Source organism: Protomyctophum bolini (genome assembly GCF_963924005.1).
Source record: "Protomyctophum bolini genome assembly, chromosome: 3".
Taxonomy (NCBI): domain Eukaryota; kingdom Metazoa; phylum Chordata; class Actinopteri; order Myctophiformes; family Myctophidae; genus Protomyctophum; species Protomyctophum bolini.
Window position 1 is genome coordinate 7152417 of NC_137864.1, and position 19951 is coordinate 7172367.

Sequence of the window (19951 nt, forward strand, 5' to 3'; positions counted from 1 at the left end):
ATTCAACATTTACCTTGTTTACCCAAGAGCTGAGACAGGGAGACTCCTGTTACTGAACAAACACTCGGTCTATTGCAATGATTACTATTCAGAATAGAGCTTTAAACATTCTAACAAAACTGTTTTTATCACTTACCTTCCCCCTTTAGTGCAAGTAAACTACAGGAATCGAGTAAAAATACGAAGTTACAGCAAGGAAGACAAACCAAAACCAAGTACCCTTTTCCCCAAAGGCATATATTTATTTGAAATTATTTCAAATGATAAAAACATGGTAGATTAAACATGAAATGACCACAGGCAAGACAGGGTTTTTTTTTTTGCTCTTACATCAGATAGGATGAAAATATGAGACAAATGTCGTGATTTGGTCACCTGTGCGGAACAAAATATAAATCATACATCCAAGATAGGAAACACATTTTTGTACTACAGGCAATCAAGAGGCTCTCTCCATGTGTGAAAGATCACCACGGTTGGTTACCCCATGATACCAGTTAGTCAAATGGCTCTTTCCACTACAAAGTGTTAACCCAGAACCTTCCATAAAGCGACTCTTCCCAGAAGCTATGAAGTTCTATGACCAGAACCACCCCTGAGGAGGGAGGTAGATCATAAATAACGTGAAAATTGCACGTCTACAAGTCAAGCTTGTTAGACCTGCATGCTATTTTCACCATTTTAGGGGGAAAAAAACAAAAAAATATATAAGTTCTCTCAAAGTGGGGTCTGGGGGACATCAGCTGCTAGCAGATGTAAAATATGTACTAGGAGTCGTATTCTTCTGTAAATTTCGGAAAAGATATCGGAAAATGTAGGAACATTTTGAATAATCTTGATCTACTTTAGATTTCTTGTAGTGGAAAAGAGCCAAAAAGCTGGTAGCTGGTGTTTATTTTCCCACCGTTATACATCCATGCAACGTGCGCACACACACACACGCACACCCACCCCTAGGGCCAAGCATACAGAGAAGTGCTAGAAAGATAACCTGTCTTATCTGGCCATGGGACGAAGCCCATCCGAGTGGACCGTTGTTATAACTTTTTAATCATTTCTTATTTTCTATATTACAGCCTTTTTACAACATAAAAATAGATCAATAACTATGATTAGCATATTCCTCCTCATACTTAAAGTAAATATACAATATTTATTGCATTTTCAAATAGAATCGTTTCCACTTTAGCTTTTTTTTTTTGTTGATATAAAATAAATGCACTGGTACCGATAAGAGTGAAGAAGTTCGTTTTTGTTTTTGTTGTGTGTGTAAGGCAAGGACCAGTCAGTTTCCATGGAGGACATCTTAAACTGACCCATGGCGTGTTCTCTTTCTGTATGCTTATGCAGTGCTCTACTTCAGTGGTTCTCAACTGGCGGGCCGTGAGAATATTGCAAGTGGGGCCCCTAAATTATTGGCAAAACACTACGATTTTAATGATATAACATTAATATTTAAAACAAAAGAAAGAAATGGCAAAAATGCTTTTGAGATTTCCAAGTGGGGGCCCTGCCCCTGACCCAGAAAAGGTCGAGAACCACCGCTCTTCTTCACTACAATGCATCGACTGCAAACCTAAAGCATGGCATCACGTACGAAGAAACAAAAGGAGAAGAAAATAAAAATAGAACATCATCCATCTGCTCCCAACAGATCTGGCACTTAAGTGTTTCCTTTTTTTTGGTCAGTTGCTACCAATGAGAATCCTTTACACATCATTCCTTGCATAGCTATGCGTTTAAAACAGAACCTATCTTTCTCACCAAGCAGTCCTTGGAACAGTGGTTCTCAATTTATCTAGCATCACAATCAGTGTTTTATACTTCAGCTATTAAAAAAAAAACAGCAAATCTATGAACTCACAACGGGATGTCACACGTGAGTTTGTATTTCTTCCATTGGGGGGGAGGGGGGGAGAAAATCTTGGACAATTTTTGAAAAATGTTAACACAAATCTCCCTGTATGCTGGTCCACGAAACCTCTTCAGGTCCTTGACACGAAAATGTTATTTTTGAGAACCACTGCCTGGGACTAAGATATTGTACAAAAATCATACACATTTTCTGATCAACGCCCTGTGGAAGAAGGATTTCACAGACTTCAACAAGGTCCCTCATAAAGTCCTGAAATACAACACTGCACACTTCTAGTCTTACCATTGACGGGAAACGAGGAAAACCTTTTCCTTGGACACCACCTTGTGGTAAACACAGGAATCACTGCGCCTTTAACAAAGCCTATGAGTACCAGATTTTGTTGTTGTTACACATGACAGTAATCCTGTTGGGGAGGGGGGAAAAAATAATCCGTTACCCATTTATATACATGACCATCCAGCATCCACAGGTGCCATCATGCACATTTTCATGATTTAGGAGTTAAGCTGCCAAACACCAATGGCATTATTATAATATATCATAATTAGACTAATAATAAAGATTAGAGGAAATAGAAATGGATCCTCAGTGAATGTAAAAGCTAGCTTTCAAGGGTCCTCTCTCACACAACTTGGTAAGCATTCAAGTAATCTTTGTCTATGTCGACAAAGCCAAGTCGACATCACTGGAAAACTACTCGTTCTGCTCTGCTCCGTTCACTCCGTCTCATCCGTTTTTGGCACACTGGGAGAGGGAGGGAATTACATTCCACACACACCTGCCCTCCTGGCACTGCTGGAATGACTATGACCAAACGAAAATAAAAATAAAAAATAAATCATATCCTCCATCCATACATATGCTCATATGTCAGCGAGTGTGAGTAGAGTAGCCAATCATTGCATCATAAAAGTCCAAACATGGCACAAGTTTCCAATCATTAGTGTTAAAATGTCCTTTCCCCCCCGATGCTCCCCACAATCAATGCGCAACACCAGAACAAAAAAAAGAAAATGTAAAAATAAGTGGAAAAAATCATGTTAACGTTATTCTGGAATATGCATCGAAAGAAAAACATGGAATGCATAACATTTTGGAAGTTTCAGAGTTGGTCCTACTATGTAGTGTCAGCGCCACGCCTCTCCGTCCGTCCTGTGAGTAAAGACCGAGTGGTGACCACAATGCTCAAAACGTTGCTTTGCTTCTCAGTTCAAAGTGTTTTTGTTTTGTTCTAGTATTACTAAGACAGTGCCTGTCGTGTACTACTACAATGTAGCGTCAAACCTGGGTAGTTGCAATGCATTCGTCAAATGCTTCTGGCTGGTGCTTTAGTATCGTGTAGTTTTAAGTGTGGTCTCTGGTGTATGTGTTTGAGTGATACGAGTGCTTTGTGCCACTCCCCTGAACGTCGTCCATTCATTAGACTGATTTGAGTCATCAAGTCCTGCGGTTTCCTGAGTGTTGGCCGAGTTCACCTCCCCACCGGCGGAGCAGGAGGTGCTCCTCTTATCATTCCTAGGAAGGAGAAACCAGGGTTACACTATGTGTTTTGTCCAAAAAAAAAACACGCTGGTGGCAAACATGAACTTGAGAACAGCATAAATTCCACACAGTTAAGGCATTTACTCTGTCTGTCTGTCAGTCAATCAGCCTGCACTGATATATGGGATGTTAAAAGTGCAAGACCGTATGATCTCAAAACTGTTCTTAAAGGACCCCCGAAAATGACTTATTTTCTATCTATATATAGGAATGTGACACAAAAACATCCATGAATTCAAGGCTTCATGGGGAGATGAATTGATAGAAAATAAGTACCGGTATTTGTTTTGGGTGAACTACTGCATTTACATGATTGCAATGATGATGATGAATGGAGGCCTGTAAATGCGTCCTCTGGATTAAATTATGTCTATTTCAAGCATTTAGAAGTTACTGGCAAAATTGCCAAATGCTGTTTTTGCCCGTAACAAAATTTAATATAAAAACTGTTTATTTCCTGCTCTACATCTCTGCCTCCGTGTGAGATACATAGATAGATAATAGATAGGGTTCTGTTCTGGAATAGCACTTTAAGACAAGGGGCAATGAAACCTGATCAATAAATCAATGCACAACAGTGTCGCTTAGTTAAAAGAAGAGATCTACAACAAAACAAGCTTGTAGATCGGTTCTTTGGGGCAAGCAACAATGTAGTGAAATGAATAATATAATTAAGCATGATTAAATTATCTCCTGTGTTTGCTTCATCAACATGCTCAGTCTTGAAGGCTTTCATTAGTATGAGTATGATGATGTCAAGTCAATGCTAATTATAAATTAGCCAGTTCTTTATCTACAAGGGCATTCGTGTTTAAATAAAGGCAGAATGTAAGGACACTGACTTCAGTGACTTGTACCTTTATTATTTTTGCTGGGGTAAATCTTATTGAAATGCCTGTACTCCTCTGGAGGTGGAAGGTCTTCAATGGGGTGGAAGTTGAATTTGGACTCAAAATCATCTGTAGGACATAAACGTGGGAGAGTTCAGCAATAATACTAAAAAATACAGAGAATACTAAAAACTAAATGTCATTCGCTTACTGCACTTACTTGCATTTTCATTTTGTACTGGTAGCAGACCTCTTACCCATGCTGGGCGGGAACACCTTTTGGTGTTTTAAACATTGTTATAATTTAGCTATTGAAAAATAGCAGATCTACAAGCTCATAGCGCGCGTGCTATGAACTTGTAGGTCTGTTATTTATTTTTAAATCGTCAAAAAATTGTCATGATTTAGAAAACATTTATATAAAATGTCGACGTCAGGCCTGAATGGGTTAAACAGAGAAAGTAATCTAGGAACTGACTCACAGAGGAACTGGGAGGGCTCATTTGAATGTCTGCGGGGAGGAAATTTGACTGCCATCGACTCCCATCACAACAGCCTGCATTGTGTCTTTGATATCAAAACAATGTTGACTCTGGGTACCAGGGTAGGCATAGCTAAACAGGAGGCCTGAAGGAGGGCAAATACATTCTAGTCCTAGTGCAATGGTTTACATTTTATTAATGATTTCTCAAATTGATGGATTTCAAAGTGTTGAATGGGTTGTGTCCAAAGCAAATGTTGCTCCCCGGAACATTTTTGCACATTTACAGAAAAGCTTATTTCATAACCTGACCAGCCTATTCGGTAACTCATTCTGCATCTAGACATAAAACACCTTTTCAAAAGGCAGTTGTCTCTTTAAAAAAAAACTTCCATCAGTTATATTTCATTAGACCCAGTGTCAATACAAAAGTAATATGAATATGATTTTCAGCATTCAAATTCAAAAGTCTGTTACTTTTCAGGATTCAAATTCAACAGTAATAGATATAAAAACTCTAAACGCGTCGCTTCGCATTGCATTTCAAGCATATGGATCTGCTACTTTTGATGGTTTCGTGTCAGTATGATCAAGTAGGGGCGTAAATCTTTCGAAAATACTCAAAAAGTAACAATACGGAAGATCATGGAAAGTTTCTGCCCGACAGTGGCGATATAATCGATATATATATATACGAATAATTAACTCACTCTCACCTATGATAGACTTGGAGGAGGAGTGTCCGTGGCCATTGCGAACGGGAGGAGGTGGGGGCGGAGGTCCGGCAGGCGTGCGGGAGGACAAGGAGGCGGGCGGCGGAGGGGGCTTTCCTCCTCCTCGGCTGTGCGACTCCGAGGAGGTGCTGTGGGCTGCGGAGCTGTGGACTCGGTAGGGGGGTGGGGGAGGGGGCGGGTCCCTGCTGCCGTTTCGAGACCCGGGATGAGGTGCCTGGGGTGCTTCATGATCCAACACACACACACACACACACACACACACACACACACACACACACACACACACAGAGAGAGAGAGAGAGAGATGGCTGAATTTCTAATCACACTAAACAATCAAATCATTCAATGATCGCAGGGACTCTGCACCGTTTTACAACCTGTCATACATAACTTAAATAAAAACAACATGGCTGTATCATAGGATTTTACATAGTTCCAGATAACTATGTATATGGTGACGTATGTGTCTCAAGTCTTCTCACTGCGCTGAGCACATCGGGTACGGACTAATATTTAGAGACTGTCGTTTTTACGGGAAATTTTCGGGAAATAGTTCATAGTTAGGGAATAGTTAATTAATTTGTCTTTTTTTCCCCCCACTTTGTGACCCATCGTTTAACCTTCTCCACTTTGTAATAGCATGTGAGCCAAACGTTTCCTTGAATTCAGTTATGCTCTCTCTCTCTCTCTCTCTCTCTCTCTCGCTCTCTCACAGCCCTTTGGGAAGGTAAACAAGGCATTTGAAATCCAATGACGCTCTAATGCCCATCGTCTCTCATTCATCCGTGGTAATGTGTCACAGTGACATGCACACAACACAAGAAAGACAGCATGCAGATATATTTACATTTAAATTGATTTCCTCATTTTCTTATGAATCATAAAAAGGTGTGAAAGAGAGGTCAGAGAACTTACAAAGATGGGGGTGAAGCAGAGACGGGGAGAGAAAGAGGAATGCTGGAATATTCCAGAGGGCTTCTGGAATGTAGAGAAACCAGGAGGCCTCGTGGCGAAGCGCGCCATCGTCCAATGACAACACGGAGCTTCAGAAAACAAGTGCCTTCCTGTTTCATACTCTCGCTCTCTGAATTCAAATGAAGAAGCTCCGTTGCAAAACGCTACACATGAATATTCATGACCTACGCATATACCGTGTATTATTGAAGAAAGGATGAACAATATTTTGTATTTTTGTATTTTTCGGTGGATTGGATTTTTTTTGAAAGAAAGCTTCATTAGATTGGAATCATTTGATCCGGTTTTTTGTTTGAGTGGTTGTCCAATTTTTGCTTTCAACTTCAGCCAAGTGGAAGCACAGCAGATTTTACCTAACCGAATCTAAACACGCATGCCAAGACGTAAACTAGCAATTCAATGTACCGTGGTCAGTGAATACAAACTGTAACTTTTTGGGGGATTGTACACTACAGATTTTTCATTTATTATGGGGAAAAAATAGTTTAAAACGTCAGAAATAATATGTTTTCCTCTATACAGAGCTGATGTAATTCCCGGTTGTGCCATTAAACTGGGTCGAGTACCTACAGTATTATTCAAAGGTCAATAAGAAGAATTTGGATGAGGAGATAAATAGGTTACAGAAATGTCACAATTCCAACCTATTACAAAACAAAGACCCCACCCCAGGCAGTGCAGTAATTTTAGAATAAAGGCAAGGTGTGATCAACATGGCCTTTCAGTCTGCTAACACAGGGCCAATGTTTGTGAGGTAGCGTTTGTCTCTTGGGCTTAAAATTGGAACCGGGCCACACAAGAGTTGAGAAATAATGCTTGTTAAAACCTGCGCGTTGCCTTGTGTCAACATTCCTGGCGCTCACACAGGGAAGGTTAACCAGCTACAGCGTGTTAGCATACCTGCTCTGCGACCAGGAGGCTCCCGGGCGGGTGGCGGCGGTCTGTTGCCCTGCAGGGGAGACGGCGAGGGAGGCGGCAGTGGCGCGTGGCTCCGTGCGTGGCTGCTGCTGCTGCTGCTGCTGCTCGCCGACGTGTTCTTCTTGTGCAGGGAGTTGTGTCTCTGGGGCAGCTCCGGAGCCCCGTCCACGTGGTGGGGCGGCCCGTTGGAGACGCCGCCGCCGCCGCCCGATGGGTGTCTGTACGGCGGGGGAGGGGGAGGAGCCGCGGAGCCGCCGGTGGGCGGCGGCCTGCTGGAAGGCGACGGCTTGGTAGACGGAGGAGGCTGCATGGAACTGGGCGGGGCGGGCCCCCTGCTGGGCGTCGGCGGGAGGGGCTTCTCTCGGCTGTGGTGCTGGTGGTGGGAGGAGGAGGATGGCGGAGGCGGGGCTTTGGGGTTAGGGGTGTTGCCGCCGCCGCCGCCGCCGCGGTTGCCTCGGTTGAAGGGCGGCGGAGGGGGCGGGGCCGAGGTGCTGTGCTTCATCCCCACGCCCGCTATGCTGGACGAGGAGTGGGAGGACCCGGTGCTCTGTGGACGAGAGAGGTCCGGGAGAGAGGGCCGGTGGTGGTGGGACCGCTGGTGCTCCGGAGGCGAGGGCTTGTCGGGCGGCGAGGGCGAGGCGGCGCGGCCTGTGGGTGGGCGGGGGGCAGCGGGCCGGGAGCCCGGGGGTCTCAGGGCTGACCGGCCCACTGAACCTCCTGAACTGTGGCTGTCTGTGGAGAGACACACACACACACACACACACACACACAGGTTAGAGCCACGTAGCATATTGTCTGTCGGGCAGAAACCTCCTCATATCTCCACTAATTAATACCCTATTTGATACTACACTACTACAGCGACACACTAAAGTATCAAAAGTAACAGATCCAGTAGTAGATCTACTATACTTCTGAATTTGAATGCTGAAAAGAAACCGTTTGACATAATGAGGTTTCCACCCAACAGAGATGATGTGCACACAAAACCAATAAAGAGATTTAGGCATTTAGCAGACACTCTGCCACACTTTGCCACTATAAGCTTCTTGGCCTATCCTGCAACAACCCTGACAATACCACATCTACCGGTACTCTACCAAACTACAACAACATGGTCAACACACCATCTACAGTACCCTACCTAAACTCCTGCAACAACCTTGACAATACCACATCTACTCTACCCAACTCAATTTCCCACTCAAAGTCTATCTCCCATGCTCCACCATATTTTTCCATAACTCACTTCAGTAAACAATATGAGCACTCAGGCCCCAACTTGCGTTTCTGAACCTTTAACCCCTTTAAAGTACAGTTGCAACCCGAGATCCCTGGCCCAAGATCTTCTGGCAGCGGTTCAAACAAACCGTAGAGCCCAAAGGTCACTGTGACTTTACTGTTGTAGCTCTAATGGCCTGGCCAAAGAAGAGCAGGCTGGCCTACTCCCTGGCAAGCTTTTCCTTATTAGCTTGCCGAGCCTTGCTCTTTATTTTTGCTCTGCTTACTACTTGTCTTCTCATTTATTCCTGTTGTGTTACCTTCTAACACTGGTTTAAAATATGCTATAAAATTATTATTATTATGCATTTATTCCTTTTTATACCTTAAAAAGTTCAAATACAATTCATAGTCCAAACTCATCTTAGTGTACATTTATTACAGTAGAATATTGTATGAGGACTTTGTACTTTCATTTTGCATAGGACAACATAAATATTAGCTAGAATATCGTTATGCACGCCTCATGGCAATGTGCATGATTAGCTTCCTTTAGAAAAGCAGATAAGAGGGTGGTTAAAGGACCAATTCACCACTTTTCAACCTATCTTCATATAATTGGTTAATTAATAGTGCCTTTATCCAAGGCGCTTTACATAGATTGTGCATTACATTCACCCATTCACACACCGATGGCGGCGGAAACCATGCAAGGCACCAACCAGCACATCAGGAGCAATTAGGGGTTCAGTGTCTTGCTCAAGGACACTTCGACACTAATTCTGGGGGAGCCCACAGATTTTTTAATATTGTCAGAACGATGGCTTCCATTTTCGCATTGCAACTTTTCAGAAATAGCCTGCAGTTTCTATTGGCTTGGATTCCCCATTGATGATGTCGCTGGTGGACGGGTTTCTGAACTGGCCACAACACAATGAGAACACAGACTGAGTAGTAAACAATTGTTATATTTTATGCTCATTAGTGATGACGAATTATATGAAGATCCTGGTCCTTTAAGGCGCATACTATACTGTATATAGGCTCTACTGAAGCCTGAAAGGGAGTCGCGGGTTCGATTTCTGAGCCTGGTGACCTTTGCTGTGTGTCATTCCCTGTCTCTCTCTCTCCCTGTTTCCAGTCTGTCTATACTGTTCCATCCAAAATAAAAGGCAGAAAAGCCCCAAAAATATCAAAAAATCACACCAGTGTGAAGTGAGCGATGCAACTCTGTGTGGGGGTCCCCGGAACTTCCAGACCCACAGGAAGGTGCCCAGGTTGGCAGCCCGGTTCCGGCAAGCCGCCCGCGTCCGAAATGGTTGAGAAATGACCGTGAGGGGGTCCCCAGAGGGACCCTCTACTTTACTGTATTGTCACACCCAAAATCATCATACATACAGTTAATATATATATGTGTGTGTGTGTGTGTGTGTGTGTGTGTGTGTGTGTGTGTGTGTGTGTGTGTTAGGCTGACACTTTGTGACGAAAACCAACTAAACGCTATTTACGTGCTCGGACACATCCAGTCAGCCAGCCAGGGACCCAGCCAGAGACACACAAAGCTCCCTATAGGAGTGGTTGCACCACTCAAAAAGCACCTAAAACTATATTGATCAAGACAGCCGTTACAGAAACAGTTATAACAGGTGGATATAATGAAATAATAAGACATGTGCATTCACCTCCAACTGGTCTCAGTTTTGGCACACCTCCTTGAAAAAGGCCTCCCATTGGCATTGGTCCTCCTCCAAAACCACCACCTCCTCCACCTCCTCCTCCACCTCCTCCTCCTCCGCCTCCTCCTCCACCTGAATCTAGAGAAAAGTGTCATAGTTGTAATAAAAAATAAAAAGCAGTGCAAATATTTAAACTATATAATTGAAAAGCCTACAGTAAATACAGTTATATTTAAATATAAATAAAGTTAATTTGCATGTAGAGAAATGTGTGGCAACATATGAGTTATATGTTTGCAGGTCTGCAATGTGCGTGCGTGCGTGAGAGAGAGAGCGAGAGAGAGACCTCTCTAAAAACGGGTAGCTTCTCTGAACCTGGTGCAACTCACTCTCTATAATCGGAGCACTTCTGTCATTGACGGCAGCAACTTTCTTGAGTTTGGCTCCTTTGCAGATGTCTCCCAGCAAGGCCCCTCTGCCCTTGGCGTCATCTCGGTTCAGCTTAGGTGCAGTGGTGTTTGCCTATAGGAAGATGTGATCAAAAAGGTACATTCAAATTCCAACACGGCCTAACTGCAAACTGTAACTCGATGCAACTGTAAATTTGTAGTCTAATGTACAATATAGTCTACTTTTCATAATAGTGAAACTGAATCGTTGCCCTCCACACTCAACGAGTCACTAAGACAAATTCCTGGCTATCAATCATTCATAACCAAGGTGTTTCTGGCTGACGATAATAAAATAGCAATGAATTATAAATCACTTTTATTGTCCAAGGTTCAGTTTAAAAATAGCCTGTAACTTTCCAGCAGAACCATAGATATGTTATGGTAGCATGTTTATGGTGGAACAATGTTACTATACGACACACAGTATCCTGTGTTAAGTGTGTACGGGTGTGGGTGACACAAAGATGATTCATACCACCGGCTTATGCAGAGCAACATACATGTCAGCAGCATGTTAAGCAACTAATAGTTACAAGTGGAAATAATCTAGGTCAGATCAACGTATTGCACCACCCCATTCACAGTATTAAACAGACGAAATCAACCGCTATCGGCACCTTGGAATATTTAATACAGCGATAACGGGTGAATCCGCTGCGTATTTAAGTGTCCCCAGAATAAATCATCATGTAGCCATCAATCCAGATCTATCTGTTCATCCACTCTATACCAGCACCAGCAGTACACCTTATACATTGAGGACTATTTGAGGATAACCTTAATACATGGTTTCGGTTGTCCGCTCATAGACCGTGTGTGGGAATGGGAAGAAGGATACCACCTGAACAGCGCTTTTGTCAATGTGAGGTTGGGGGCACTAACGGAGAGACTTTGCATATGCTACATGCTTGCCTGTCAAAAGAAAGCTCCTGTTGTAAAGGGATTTTGTGTTGTGTATTGTATATTTTAATGTATTGTACCTTTTAAAGTTTTTGATTCATCATGGGTCCCAATGTTTTATACATTTGTGTCAATAAAGGAACCAACTAGGAAACGGAATTAATTGTCAAAAGAACTGTTCGGTGCAAGCCAGAAAGGGTTGGGGTGAATGTAACTACTGCAATACTAATTTCCTCTAGTGGCACAAAAGCATAATAATACATTTAACATTATCATGATATTTCTGGGAAAATCCGTCTGTAACCTGTGGAGGCAAATCAAGTTGTCTGCCCTCTTCCAAGTTTGTAATTCAACCAGTCACATCTTCTATAGATAGGCTATCAGCAACTTAAAACATCTGCCTAGTTAATAGTACAGACTAGTGATTTACTGATTTAATTGGGATATATGCATTTGACAACATATAAACATACATAAATTCCACCGCTTAGCTAAACAATGGAAATTATAGTAGTCAACTCTACAAACTTGAGTGTATTTCTTTATGATTGTACAGTTGTGTTATTAACCTGGTTGAAGGTGGGGGGAGGGGGTGGTCCTGGGGGAGGAGGGGGAGGGGGAGGAATTGGCATGGTGTCCCTCTGTTGGCACCACTGGTCGGTGTGGCAGTTGGTTCACCTTCTCTAATCAAAAGACACACACTGACTCCTGCAAAACAAAATGGAAAAAAACTTTAGCAAGTCTTTCGAAGTTTGTCTAGTTTTAGTTGACTAAATATAAGACTTTAGTCAACTAAACCTACAGTTGATTTAGTAAACTAAAATTGATGTTGCAGGACCTTGGTAATGCCTGATTTGTAGACCGGCTACCGAAAATAACCGGTTACAACGCGTAGATTGGCTATTTTTCGGAGTGCGACTCGTGCACACACAACCAAGCATAAAATGACTTTTCTCAGTTCCAATTCCTAATCTTTATCTAGTATCTAGCTGGCTGATCCGCCAATCAACTGGTCTGGTGCAATTTGAAGTGTACCCAAAATCTGAAAAGGCTAAATAAATAATCCAGTGGGCAGCTTTGAAAAGAATAGAAACTGTTTCAGTAAGTATATCCAATCTACTTTATTTATTATAAAGCACATTTAAAACAACAGGGTAGTATGTAGACATAAAACAAGTGTAAAGTCTTCAGTGATGTGGTCAGAAACACAACACTCAGGAAAGAAACAGGGACATTTAGCTCCATTTGTAAGATGAACAAGGGCCTTGTGTCAGAAAACAAAACAGAAAACGAAGACAGCACATATAGACCTTGGTATAAGAGGCACATTATGCTTAAAGTATGGACAAACAAGTAAAGAAAATGTAAATTATGCTCATTCCACAGTCACACCACAGTGGGTGCATTGGCAATGTAAACCCCCCAGACATTCTTGCTGTTGTTAGAGGGAACCTGTTGCTGTAGACTGGCTCCTTCAATACATTTATCATGTTGTCCCAAATTCTCAACATTGTCTGACTACTACTGTAACACTGCTTGAGGATTTTCAATGATATCATTCAAAAGTTTTAAATTACTCCGCCATCAGAAATGTGGCCACCACATATTGGGTGTTGGGATATGTGTCCACCACGTATTGGGTATTGGGATGCACTATCAATCATATATAATGTTTTGTTTTGTCCTACTGCACTGACCGTCATTCAAAGGAGCTTTGTTTTAGTAAAGCAAAGTAAATATTAATACAAAATAAAACACACCTGCAGTATTATTAAACAGACAAAGATTTTTAATCCAAAATAATAAAATAATAAAGATAACAATCAAGTTAGTTTCTCGCTCTTTATCAGAAAACAGGTCATTAGCCGACTTGTGGGAAAACATTTACAATGATTTTAATTTAATTCTAAAACAGGATCATTCAGTCACTGTAGCAGTTACAGTCAATATTACCCTACCCAGATAAGGTATAACAAGGTCTGGGGGACTCTGGGTGAATGTTTTAATCCAAAATAGCTTTGAGCTTGTATCCGGACCAGAGACAATCAACATGAATTGTATTCCATAGTACAGAACAGATAGTCACCTCCATGTTTAATGTACCATCCTATTTCTCATTGTCCAGGCTTGGGACAGAACTGCTGTCAACCTGGAATCATGATGAATGTCTCCTTGCTGGCTCTAGTAACTAGTAACTACAGAGCACCAATTGCAATTGTTATTGTCCCCACTGATTCAAACCAAGTGTCGCTTTGTAGATCGTTTTTGGTTAATGTCAGTGCTCAAGGAATTATCAGAAGCTATTATAAAACAGTATCACTGCCATGAACAACATTCATGGATACTAGGGAGATAGGATAGCGTATCTAATGTTGGCACTGGCAGCACATCAGTCAACACTGCATGATATGCAGACACCACTGTTTGTGATACATCTGGAAATAAACTCAGCACAAAAAAGGTTGGAAACTTAACTCTGGTCCATCATTTCTACACTTTAATAATGGCAATTGGTGTTGTATTATATATCATTCTAATCATTGATTAGTCACCTTTACGAGGTATAGATTGTAAGGATAGTGCATCTGTGGAATGAACAACACAGCTATTATGTGTAGCGTACCCCAAAAATGTGCCAACATGGCAAATGGTTGGTATTCAACCCTTGCTTTGAGTTGTTTAGTGGATTGGATAATTGCACTCTCCCACAGCATTATGGGAGAAAAAAACCCACATATTGGCATTTTTACACTTCAATAATTTTACATTGAGTCTTTTTGGAACTCAGTAGCGGGTGGAAGATTAACCCATTCTGAACGGGAACCCATTTTGGCGTTAGCATCATGTTATGCTTTAGCTATTGAAAAATAGCAGATCTACAAGCTCGTAGCGCGCCACTCGGTGGCGCGCTATGAGCTTGTAGGTCTGCTATTTTTCAATAATCGAAGAACGACTGACATTTTTAGAATCTGATCTCAGGTCAGAATGGGTTAATCAGACCAGTGTGTGTCCAGTGGAAACCTCGTATGAATCTGATCTCAGGTCAGAAACTCAGAATGGGTTAAAAAGCAGCCGCAACAGCTTGGCGGCAGCACCTCCTCATGCTGTTCACCAACCTCATCCAAGGTAGTTCTGTTGGTCACTCTAGCTCATACAGCACGCGCAAGCTGATCCCACAAGTGTTCAATTGGGTTGAGGTCTACTCTGGACTCAAGGCAGGCCATTCCATCCTCTCCAGTCTCCACTCCCAAATTCTTGAGGTACTCTGTGATGATCCTGGCTCTGTGGGGGGCGACCGTTGTCATCCTGGACGATGGCGTTAGGCCCCAGATTCTGAAGATATGTGAGCGCCACTGGCTCCAGAATCTCTATTGAGATTGACTTCAATGATAACAAGTTCTGTCTCGACTGTGAGAGAGATACTGCCCCATACCATAGTCCATACCAAGTGTTGGGCTGCGTAGTTGCGTATGGATCTTCCAGACTAATAGCAAAAGAATGGAGTAATCAGCTGTTTTGCTGGCTCTTGTGGAAGTCCCTGTTTCTGTCTTCCCAAAACAACCTAGTTGCTTTGGCTGTTCTTGATCATATACAACTAGAGTACCATATTATAACTATTGTTATGTTATCCCCCAAATCTTCAAATCCAACATCCACGGTCCAAGTACATAATTAATAGCTTTTTGTACATATATGCATTGTACTAACTAGTACAATGCATAGTTATGCAAACAAATATCTATAGACAATTTTCCTGGCTGCATGCATGCCAGGTCAGAGTATTTGTCCTGCCTGCATGTCTGTGGAAAAAAATAATAACTTGAGACTGAACAAACTCATATTCATGAAAATCTATGGGAACGATGTAGGTCCTACAGTCCCCCCCCCCCCCCCCCCCCCCCTCCCCCTCCCTCCCTCCCTCCCCGCATCTAGGTGTGCCCTGGGATGTTTTGGCTATGAAGTGTGATTTGGCAGAGAAAAGGTTGGGAAACACTGCTGTAGGATGTAGTCTGATACATTTTGGGGTCAAAAGTGTAAAGAGGGCAAAGGTCAAATTCATGGCATAGTCATGGTCAAATTGACAATTGTGACACCTCAGGAATGGAGACGGAACAGGAGATGTTGTGGCGGGCAGGTTTGCACTCCCAGGTGCGTTTTAATCACATGCCATGACAGCCATTTCCATCTCGGCTGTAAATATATGTAATGGATAAATAATATGTATCCAGTCCACCACTGCGAGGAAAATTGGTGCAGACTTGGAAAGTGGGCACAAGTAAGCACCTGTGTTTATGTCAACTGTATACACACATGCTTCACAATACACCTTGGGCAAGAGTGTCTTGCATTTAGGTATAAAAGAGCAAGATAACAATCAAGTTAGTTTCTCGCTCTTTATCAGAAAACAGGTCATTAGCCGACTTGTGGGAAAACATTTACAATGATTTTAATTTAATTCTAAAACAGGATCATTCAGTCACTGTAGCAGTTACAGTCAATATTACCCTACCCAGATAAGGTATAACAAGGTCTGGGGGACTCTGGGTGAATGTTTAGTGAAATATTGACTGAAGTTGTTCAACTGAGATGCGATAGTCACTGCTAAAGTATGTCCGCAGGATTGACATCATTCAAAATTAATAGCACTCTCTCAGATGTATATATATATATGTATATAATATATATTTTGGTATATACTTTCATGGATAAAGGGCTCCAAACTTTTACCCTTCTCAAAAATTGTAACAATATATGCAAATCTGTCCTCTCTGATTGAGGTCACCGATTCTCCCCAAACCAGTTAGCCGTCTGGGCCCATTGTTGATATGGCACGTTAAGCTGGCTTCTAACCCCACCCTCACCCTTCTTCACTCTTCCACTCCAACAGGCTGCCTGGTTTAAGTGTTAGAGCAGGTTTTCACAGAGGAGAAAAAAACTAATGGAATGTCACTGAGCAAGCTCGCCAGTGAGAGAGGACTACAACAAACGGAAACGCACCGCAGGGGAGACAGAAACTGAGAGCAGAGTTTGTCATCTCTTCTCTGCGTTGAAAATATTGAAGTTCCACTGCTGGGTATAGCAGCTTGGATCGAAGACGAGTCAAAACCAAAAGTATAGCTAAAAAACAAAGTGCTTGTAGCCATCGTGGTGGAAACATTAATAAAAATAACCAAGTTTAGGTTCCGAGTACCATCAGCTTGTAGTTACTGTTCAGCTAATATGTTCCAAACAAAAACAACCATCATCATCATAAATGGTAAATGGTGCATTTATATAGCGCCTTTTACTCAAGGAGCTTTACATAGATTGTGCATCAATTCACCCATTCACACACACATTCACAGAGCGATGGCGGCGGAAACCATGCAAGGCACCAACCAGCACATCAGGAGCAATTTGGGGTTCAGTGTCTTGCTCAAAGGACACTTCGACACCAACTCTGGGGGAGCCCGGGTTCGAACAGGCAACCTTGCGGTTACCAGCATCCAGCCACTCTACCCCTGAGCCATCACCGCCGCCGCATCATCACTAAAAGAAGAGTCAGAAATCGGGGCATCGTGGCATGTTTGGTGGGATTATTTGATGTTCTAATCTAGTTGATGTTCTGATCTTAAGCAGACAAAATCCTGCCAATGTGACAATTTTGTGAGTTGTGACATGATGATAATAATAATACCCCGTTGAATCCATGACTATTTGACTAGAGGTTAGGTCAGCGTTGAAGACTGTGTTATAACTACTAGGATGCAGCCTACTTTTCATCCTAAAATATGGACCATTGTTTTACCACTGCAGAAGCACACTTTGGAGATGAACCAATATTAATTTGACTAATTTTTCCCTTAATACAAGTAATGTGATGTCTCAATTTAAGTAGGTCATGATTGCCATGGTTAGCTAGCTTCCTTTTAGGTCTCTATAGATATAGTTGGCAAATAATCAATGAGAGAAAATGTCCCCCTTTGGGGGGAAAGCTGGAAGCTGAAACACAGCCAAGTGGGGAAGGGGGCGGTCATTGAGGAAGTTTTGTGGTCAAGTAAAATAGATAGAGAAAAGGCCTATTTGCAACATTTCAAAAACTACGAGTTTAATGTTGCCCAAACAAACAAGGTGTTGTTTAAAATGATCATATGATAGCCATTAGCTAATTTTATCACTGCCAGCATCCACGAGATTGCATCACCAATAACACTTGTTGAACATAAACAGCTAAAACTTAAGCCATAATTTGAAGATGCCAAAGAAATATGCAAAAATAATTAAACTATGAATGTACAATGGCAGGAAGAGTTATTTTAACTCAGAAAGGTGGGAAAATGTAAGACATAGATCTATAGTTACACTCTCTAGGATTTTGTCGTAGATACAAACAGGCAAACCTTTAGTTAACCTTATAAAGCACACATACAGGCCCAGAAGGCTAATTCGTGCCCTTAGAATGAACGTGTCCATTCTAGCATGCAACAGTATTAGCCACATTATAACTTAAATAACAGGATCAACAACTCACCCTGTCTCGAAGAGGATCGCAAGTCTTGTCCTCCCAAAACAACATGAATGGAAAGTGCTGCTGTGGCAAATCTTTACCTAAAAAGCAGTTCCTCTAAAAGCTTGACAAAAATATACGAGAGGGTCTTATCAAGAGACTGCGATGTTTGGAACGTTCCACACGTTGTTAAATCTAATAAAAACAACAAAACAACAACGTTAGCACCAAAGTCCTGAAGTTAGCAGAGCTAACGTTAGCTTGGTTGCTAGTAGTTAGCCGCTGCTAGTTGGAAGGTGTTTACTAATGCCAGCTGTCAGTGTCAGCGGCCACTGACTGTCCGCTTGTCGATGTAAACAGGACTTCCTCCTCCTTGCTAATAATGTTGTCATGTATAAAAACACCACAACAACTACTATAACTTGATCGACAAGATGTCGTTACGCTGCCGACAACAAACTTTCACCTGCTCGCTCGTCCAGCAAGCAGCAAAAACGGTCGGCAGGAGAGAGACTCCCGTTTATCGTTGGTTGGTTCTCGGAAACCCGGAAATGGGCCGGCCAACACAAAATGGAGGCAGGTAAAGGTTTATACTTTATACCCCAGGCATACGACGGTGTCGCGCGCCGAAAATAGAAGATTTACAAGCTCATGCGCAATAAGAACCCGAAGCGCTGTGAGGCGTGAGCTTGTAGGTCTGCTGTTTAGTGTTTTGGTGCGCCACCGGCGCGCGACGAAATCATCACTGTACTTGAGTAAAACTTAAAAGTACAAAAGTATCAAACGCAACAGGTACGGTCGCCCCTTTTCCAGCTCACCCCCAAAAGTGAAAAACGGTCGCCCCAAAAGCCAGCGACGTCCCCCTAAACGCATCCAAATGTATAGCAGGCTACTCATGCAGAATATCCCATTTCACACGTTTTCAAATGCGGTCTCGCTCAAGTGGATGTGTTTTGTTCTTTTGTAATAATAATCAAAATGCATAAAGTAACTATAGTTTAAGTTTTCAAATGATTGTAACGGAGTAAAAGTATAATATTTGCCTTTGAGATGTAGTGGAGTAGAAGTAAAAGTATTGACAATTGAAAATATTGAAACAATTGAAAACAATTAAAAAAGCAATTGAAAAAACAAATACCTCAAAATTGTACTTAAGTACATACTTGAGTATTACTTTACACCACTGTTTCTACTTTTGTATCTATTTTTGTACTATCAGATTCGATAAAAAATAATGCAGATCTATGGTCTTGATCCAAGTCTACCAAAAACCTCAGCAAACTGCTAGACTGAATTTGTGTGATTTGTAAGTTGTAACCCCGGCTTCCATTGAGATAGCTAGCTACCTGCTGCCAAAGAATTCAGAGAAGTAAACATTTCTTCAAAACAACTGACCTCTGGAACAGCTTCAGCCAGGAATCTTTAGTAATACTTTACATTAGGACTAGTTATACTGTAGGTAGTAAGACAAAACTTATACTGTCTGCGACAGCCAGAACCATGATCTAAAATTGATATTTGTAATGACAAAAATCACACTCATGTGAACAAACACAAAGCTGTGCATAGGAGCGGCTAGCGCCCCTTAAAAAAATGTAATGTCTCGTAATGTGAACCAAGCTCTTTTAACAGAATTCGCCCACTGTTTTACTCCTGTAAACCAGTGGTGATGAAGCCAATTCTGATTCACTAATTTAAATGATTTCACAATAAACAGATGTGAAAATATATAGGCTCATTAATGTTGCCCTTCTGTTGAAATTGCATAATGCATTCTTCTTCTGGGCTTTTCTTGCCTTTTGATAGTATGTGTGGATAATATTAATATTAATAAAATCTGGGAATACATTTCTTAC

At 41.9% G+C, this 19951-nt stretch overlaps 1 protein-coding gene across 1 annotated transcript; it reads right to left on the reverse strand.

Annotated features, from left to right (window-relative positions):
• Window positions 1-216: 216 nt before the first annotated feature.
• On the reverse strand, window positions 217-18626 carry wipf2a (WAS/WASL interacting protein family, member 2a). Its single transcript, XM_080760210.1, has 8 exons — window positions 18120-18626; window positions 12178-12316; window positions 10646-10778; window positions 10263-10394; window positions 7342-8091; window positions 5449-5688; window positions 4279-4380; window positions 217-3394 (listed from the first exon to the last, which is right to left on the reverse strand). The coding sequence occupies exons 2-8, from the start codon at window positions 12238-12240 to the stop codon at window positions 3351-3353; spliced, it is 1464 nt and encodes a 487-aa protein (XP_080616336.1). The 5' UTR covers window positions 12241-12316; window positions 18120-18626; the 3' UTR covers window positions 217-3350.
• Window positions 18627-19951: the final 1325 nt, after the last annotated feature.

Coding starts and splice junctions, on each gene's coding strand:
- wipf2a (XM_080760210.1), bottom strand. CDS start 12,240: ATGCCAATTCCTCCCCCTCCCCCTCCTCCCCCAGGACCACCCCCTCCC. Junction 10,395..10,645: donor AAGTGCTCCGATTATAGAGA/GTGAGTTGCACC, acceptor ACTTTTCTCTAG/ATTCAGGTGGAGGAGGAGGC. Junction 5,689..7,341: donor GCCTCCTGGTCGCAGAGCAG/GTATGCTAACAC, acceptor TGGATCATGAAG/CACCCCAGGCACCTCATCCC.